The sequence below is a fragment of the Mus caroli genome, chromosome 5, assembly GCF_900094665.2.
Source record: "Mus caroli chromosome 5, CAROLI_EIJ_v1.1, whole genome shotgun sequence".
NCBI lineage: Eukaryota > Metazoa > Chordata > Mammalia > Rodentia > Muridae > Mus > Mus caroli.
In genome coordinates, this window is record NC_034574.1 from 108,420,198 (window position 1) to 108,426,848 (window position 6,651).

General features: G+C 47.5%; 1 protein-coding gene across 4 annotated transcripts in view; it reads right to left on the reverse strand.

Annotated features, from left to right (window-relative positions):
- Window positions 1-2,792: 2,792 nt before the first annotated feature.
- Sirt4 (sirtuin 4) overlaps window positions 2,793-6,651 on the reverse strand; it is a 6,661-nt gene continuing 2,802 nt past the window's right edge. For all 4 annotated transcript variants that reach the window (XM_021162891.2, XM_021162894.2, XM_021162893.2 and 1 more), the window contains exons 3-5: window positions 4,622-4,916; window positions 4,025-4,235; window positions 2,793-3,191 (exon numbers count right to left, since the gene is read on the reverse strand). In XM_021162891.2, the coding sequence (XP_021018550.1) occupies window positions 3,184-3,191; window positions 4,025-4,235; window positions 4,622-4,916 (514 nt within the window). In that variant the 3' untranslated portion in view covers window positions 2,793-3,183. The remainder of the gene's footprint in view (window positions 3,192-4,024; window positions 4,236-4,621; window positions 4,917-6,651) is intronic.

Below are 6,651 nucleotides of genomic sequence, written 5' to 3' on the forward strand. Positions count from 1 at the left end.
TTTGTAGACCAGGCTGGCCTCGAACTCAGAAATCCGCCTGCCTCTGCCTCCCGAGTGCTGGGATTAAAGGCGTGCGCCACCACGCCCGGCTTTGATAATTTTTTTGAGACAGGGTTTTACCGTGTATTCCTGGAACTCACTATGTAACCCAGTCACTCGTTTCCAGGTGACAGGCTAAGCTTAGAACCTCAATCTTCTGAAGTCTCCCGAGCTTGTGAACCCTAAGAAGGCAGAGTGAGGCAGCTTAGCCACCTTTGAATCTCTGGCTCCCAGGGTTCTTTCGAAACCCCTGCCGAGCGTCGAGGCTCGGAGTAGCAACCCTAACCCTCAAAGAACTGTAAAGACCCAGTGGAAAGAAGCTGGAAGCTTAGTGTATGGCAGAAAAATAGGCGGTTAGGCGTTTGTTCCCATTGTTCTTTCACGTGATTGAAACAAAAGAGAACGGAGAACACAGCTCAGGTGACAGTGTGCTGGCCTAGGATGCAAGATGCCCTGGTTTCGACTCCCAATTGCTAATAAAACTGGGCATGGGCGCACGCCTGTAGTGTACCCAGCACCCAGAAGGTGGGGGCAGGAGAATCAGGAGCTTCGGGTCCCCTTAGCTACAGAGTGAATTAGAAGCCAGCCTGACAAACAAAACACCAGATCGTCTAGACCTGTGCACAGCCTGGTTAATTTCTGTCCCTGTCCTGTGCGCACAACCTGGTTAATCTCTGGTTCCCTAGTCAACGGATTTCGGAGTCAGGTGTCTGATTGGCTGCTGTGAGGACACGTGGTTCTTGATTTCCCCTCCCCTCCCCCTTCCTCTCTCTCTCTCTCTCTCTGTCTCTGTCTCTCTCACTTTAGTTATCCACCCCTCCCTTCCCAAAGGTCAGGCCAGGGCGGCCGCAGGTGCTGCTACGGCCACCTGCGCAGGTGCTGTGACCGGTGACCCCGGTAGTAGCTCGTAATTGCTGTCCAGAATCCGGCTGGAAGGGGTAGAAGTTTGAACATGAAGCCCCACATGGTTCCTATCCTGGTAAGGATGAGAAATGGGAGAAAGTAGGTGCTGTAGTGCTAGTGGGCTGCGTGACAGATGCCTGACAGCACAGGCAAAGGCGAGAGGGCTCTGGACCAGGAGGCGTTGTTCACCAGCCACTGTGTGGGTTCAGAGAATTGAACCCTGGTCCTCTGGAAGAGCGAAAGTGCTCTTAACTGTTGAGCCCGTTTGACACACATCTGGGAAAGGAAAACCTCGGAAGGACTGACCCTGTTGTATTGTCCTGTAGGCATGTCTGCAGAGCATTTTCTTGATAGATGGAGGGTCCAGCCCACTGTGGGCGGTGTCATCCCTAGGTAGGTGGGTGTGGGCTGCATAAGAAAGCATTCCTCCAGCCTGCCGGTGGTGGAGCACAACCTTTAATCCCAGCACTTGGGACGCTTCTGCTTCAAGCTCCTCTCCGGGTTTCCCTCAGTGATGGGTTGTAATCTATAAGATGAAATAAACCCTTTCTCCCCATGTTGCTTTTGGTCATGGTGTTTAGCACAGCAGCACAAAGCAAGCTAGGATACTTGCTTTTCACGTTTTTACGTTTTTTCTTTCTTTCTCTTCTTTTTTCTTTCTTTCTTTTTTTTTTTTTTTTTTTTTTTTTTTTTTTTTTTTTTTTTTGGATGCTGTTGATTGAACTTACGGCTCCACACATGCTAGGAAGGCTGTTAACAGTAAGCTACACACAGAGAGACACCTGCCCTCGAGTAATGTCATCTTTCAAAAGAAATAATAGTGTCTATTATTATATATATAACATATTTAATATATATATATTATATATCTCATGGACTTGTGGGGCTGGGATGTGAGGAGATAGGGTCATAATATACTTCCTAAGTGTGTGATAAATGATGTTAAATATTTTCCTAAGGATGGGTCTTAGTTTGTCTTGGCTCTTTAATGTTTGTGACTTGGTTTTGTTTTGTTTGTTTTTTGAGACAGGATCTCTCTGTGTAGCCCTGGCTATCCTGAAACTCACTCTGTAGACCAGGCTGGCCTCGAACTCGGAGATCCTCCTGTGCCTCTGCCTCCTGAGTGCTGGGATTAAAGGTCTGCACTGCCACCACCTGGCTGTGATTTGTTTTTAACTAAAGTACATAAAAAGAAAACGAAGGGCCTGGAGAGATGGCTCAGTGGTGGAGAGCATTCATTGGCTGCTCTTTCAGAGGTCCTGAGTTCAATTCCCAGCACCACATGACAGCTCACCATCTACAATGAGATCTGATACTCTCTTCTGGTCTTCACATGTACAGACAAAGTACCTATATACTAAAATGCATATAAACAGACCTAAAAAAAAAAAAAGGTTGGATGTGGTAGTGCATGCCTTTAATCCCAGGAGGCAAAGGCAGGCTGGAGAGATGGCTCAGCAGTTAAGAGCCCTGCCTACTCTCTCAGAGTACAGTTCCCAACACGTTCATTTGGCCACTCAAGAGCTGAGATTGCTGCCGAGGCTGGAGCAGGGTAAGCGTGAGTCCCCTACCCTCATCTCAGGCACGAGTCTTTCTGAAGTAGAGTGTGCCTCCCCTGTGCCTCCTGTTTTGGGGTACACTGATTCTTTCCAGTGAGGGCTGTAATAAAAAAAAGTCAGCTGAGGAGCCCACAGGAATTAGCCGTTCTCTCTAGAAACCAGGTTCAAGGTAGGCGTCATCTTCAGCCAGCTAACATCAAGGAGAAATCCCTATGACACGGGAGCATAAAGCCTGCTTTCTTCTTAGCTGCTTAAAAGATATGTGTAAGTTCACAGTCCACACATTTGTTATGCTATTAAAAATAATTTATTATTTGGCTAATAATTTTTTTAAAAAGCTGTGTTAGCCATTGCTCCTGTCATCAGAAATATCAAAGTGCTTCAGTCAGACACATCCATTTGGAATTATGAATGAATTATAAATGCCCTGAATGAGTGAGATCTATCCCCACGTTGCCCCTCACAGACGGTTGTGGTTTACTGACTTCTGCCTGATCCTTCTTCCTGGTTACCAGAAGGCGACACAGCTACTCCATCAAGAGCAGCTACTTCTTTGGAAAAGTCTTTCCTTAGGGGGCAGCTCTCATTTCTGTAAACAGGAGGGTGCCTGGCCTCTAGACGTGGCTTTGCCACCTCTATAGGATGCAGAGTTGGAGGGGCAACGGGTGGGGTGGGGGGATCCTTAGGGATCTGAAAAGAAATGAAACAAGTTAATGCCAAGATAAATAAGCTGGAAATGGGGTAAAAGAAACATCCACGAGGCAGGGGGATTTCTGAGTTCGAGGCCAGCCTGGTCTACAGAGTGAGTTCCAGGACAGCCAGGACTATACAGAGAAACCCTATCTCGAAGGGAAAAAAAAAAGAAAGAAAAAAGAAAAGAAAAGAAAAGTCCATCCACCTTTCCATTAAAAACCAGGTGGCCAGGCTAGAGAAATGGCTCAGTGGTGGCTCTTCCAGAGGTCCTGAGTTCAATTCCCAGCAACTACATGGTGGCTCACAACCTGATGCCCTCTTCTGGTGTTCTGTCTTGACACACCCTCCCAAAATAAAACTATCTACTGTTTTTTTTTTGTTTGTTTTGGTTTTTTTGTTGGTTTGTTTGTTTGTTTGTAAAGCTCGTTTTAACTAAAAATAGTCTTATCTTAAGAAGTCTAAAATTCACTTGGGAGGCAGAGGCAGGCGGATTTCTGAGTTCGAGGCCAGCCTGGTCTACAAAGTGAGTTCCAGGACAGCCAGGGCTATACAGAGAAACCCTGTCTCGAAAAAAAACCAAAAAAAAAAAAAAAAAAGAAGTCTAGAATTGTCTCTCTTGTCTGGCCCCTGACTACTCTGTGTAACAGGAAGTGGAATCTGTCACCTGGCTTTTGTTTTGTTGTTTGAAGTTAAGGTGTCAGTTGCCTATGGCCAGATCTACTGGCCTTGAGCTCCAGGCCAACTGCTTTCATCAGCCTCTGAGGGATTTACAAGGGAGAGCCATGCTCCACCTGGCTAGACCCCTTTACCTGAGAGGGTTTTCTCTTTACCTTGAGCAGCGGGACTCAGAGGAAAGTCCATTTCCAGCCTTTGAACATCAGAGTGCTGTCTCTGCGGGTCTATTAAGGGCAGCAACTCTCCACAGCGGGAATCCAGCTTCAGGCAAGCCAAATCGTCAGACCGGGTGGGGCCGATATTCAGAATGGCTATTGGGAGCTTTTGCTCCCGGGCGGTGAGGATGAACCTGTAACCAGAGTACACCTGCCCAGGCAAATCACAGTGATCGCTCTAGATCCCGGGAAAGAACCCACCCGCAGCCTCAGAAACGGAAACAAACAGAAAGGATAAAAAGGAGCTGAGGTGGGGGCTGGCTGGCTCAATGGTTAAGAGCACTGAATGCTCTTCCAGAGGTCCTGAGTTCCATCTCTAATGGAATCTGATGCCTTCTTCCGGTGTGTCTGCAAACAGCTACAGTGTGCTCACATAAATAAAATAAAATAAATAAAAGGACCTTGCCGGTTATAGTTCAACATGTACGCATGCGTGCACACGCACACACTCCCGAAGTGAGACCCAATTACGAGGGAACTTCTAGTTCTCAGCCTGTAGGATGGGCAAAGGCAACTGCCACCCTGACAGTCAGGTACCTGCAGGGATGATCCCACCACCAGTAGGGAGTCCGCCTCTTTCACACGCCGGTGCACAAAGTCAACCTTGTCTGGGTTCACCGTGTCCCCAAAGAAAACGACGTCCGGTTTCAGAGGGCCGCCGCATCGATCACAGCACGGGACCTGAAAGCTCCGGACCTGCTCCTCAGTGAGGAACACGTCGCCGTCGGGAGCCACGCCCTGCGCCTCGGCGCTCCAGCTGGGGTTCAGGGCTTGGAAGCGTTCCTGCAGCACCCTGCGGGCAGTCTGCTCCCCACAGTTCAGGCACAGGACTCTAAAGACAAATATGAAATCTGCTGAATATAATTCCTGGGAGACGCAGAGCTGCCAGAGCAGTCCGACTATTTTTAGTCCCCCTCCCCCAAAACAGTCATTTTCTTTTCCAACCCCCGCCCCATTTTAGGACATTCAAGTGTTCTCCTTTCTCCCGTTTGCAAGGTTCTCAACCTGTGAGTCCACAGGTCCTGAGTCCCTGAGTCGCCTAGGTCCATCGGAAAAACGCAGCTCGTGGGCTGGCGAGATGGCTCAGCCGGTAAGAGCACTAACTGCTCTTCCAGAGGTCCTGGGTTCAATTCCCAGCAACCACATGGTGGCTCCCAACCATCTTTAATGGGATCTGATGCCCTCTTCTGGTGTGTCTTAAAGACAGCTCCAGTGTATTCATACATAAAATAAATAATAAAAATAAAAAAAACACAGATAGTTACATTAGGATTCATATCATTAGGAAAGTTATAGTTATGAAGTAGTCACAAAAATAACTTTACGGCCAAGGGTCACCACAATGTGATGTATTAGAGGGCTGCTGTGTTAAGGTTGAGAGCCACTGTTCTAGACTCCATTCGAATGTTTTTGTCCTTAATGCATCAACATAGACTCTACCCTCATTTCCTTAGTACACAACCCCGTGCCCCTCCACACTTGCTCTGTCCATTATAATAACTGTCACTACCAGTTCATTTAAAGACACCTTTTGAAGGGTGGGGATGCCATTAGATTGGTAGCGTTTTTTACCTAGTATGCACAAAGCCCTGGGTTGGATCCCCGGCACCCCCTAAGGAAGGTGGGTGCCCCACACTTGTAACCCCAGTAGTCAGGAGGTGGAGGCAGGAGGGTCAGAAATTAAGAAATTTAAAGAAGCTGGGCAGTGGTGGCACACACTTTTTATCCCAGCCCTTGGAAGGCAGAGGAAGGGGGATTTCTGAGTTCCAGGCCATCCTGGTCTACAGAGTGAGTTCCAGGACAGCCAGGGCTACATAGAAACCCTGTCTTGAAGAAGAAGAAAAAAAAAAAAGATAGAAAGAAAAAAGAAAAGAGAAAAAAAGAGAAATGTAAAGAAGATGGCTCACTTGGAAAAGTGCTTGCTGTGCACACATGAGAACCTGAGTTCAGACCCCAACACCCATGCAAAAGGAAAGGCCTATTGCCTCAACTCCAGGGAGCAGAGACAGGAGGATACCTAGGACTTGCCAGCCCGTCAACTGGTGGAGACAACTAAGGAAGACATTTCCACCTCTGGTCCCCACATGTGCTCACATACCAGAATATACACAAATACAAAGTCACGATCATCCTTAGCCACATAGCAAGTTCCAAGGCAGCCAGGGATATAAGACATCCTGTCTCAAAAAGTGGGGGCCAAGTGTAGTGGTGGCACACACCTTAATACCAGTGCTCAGGAGGCAGAGGAAGGAGTAACTCTCTGAGTTCAAGGCCAGCCTGGTCTACAGAGTGAGTTCCAGGATATCTGGGGCTACACAGAGACACTCTGTCACAAAAACAAACAAACAAACAAACAAGAAGAGGAGGAGGAAGAAGAGAAGAAGACAATAACAGCTTTCTTTTGGTGAGAAGAAGAAAAAGAAGAGGAAGAAGAAGAGAAGAAGAGGAGGAGGGGGGGGAGGAGGAAAAAGGAAGAAGAGGAAGAAGAAGAAGAAGAAGAAGAAGAAGAAGAAGAAGAAGAAGAAGAAGAAGAAGAAGAAGAAAAAGAAGAAGAAGAAGAAGAAGAA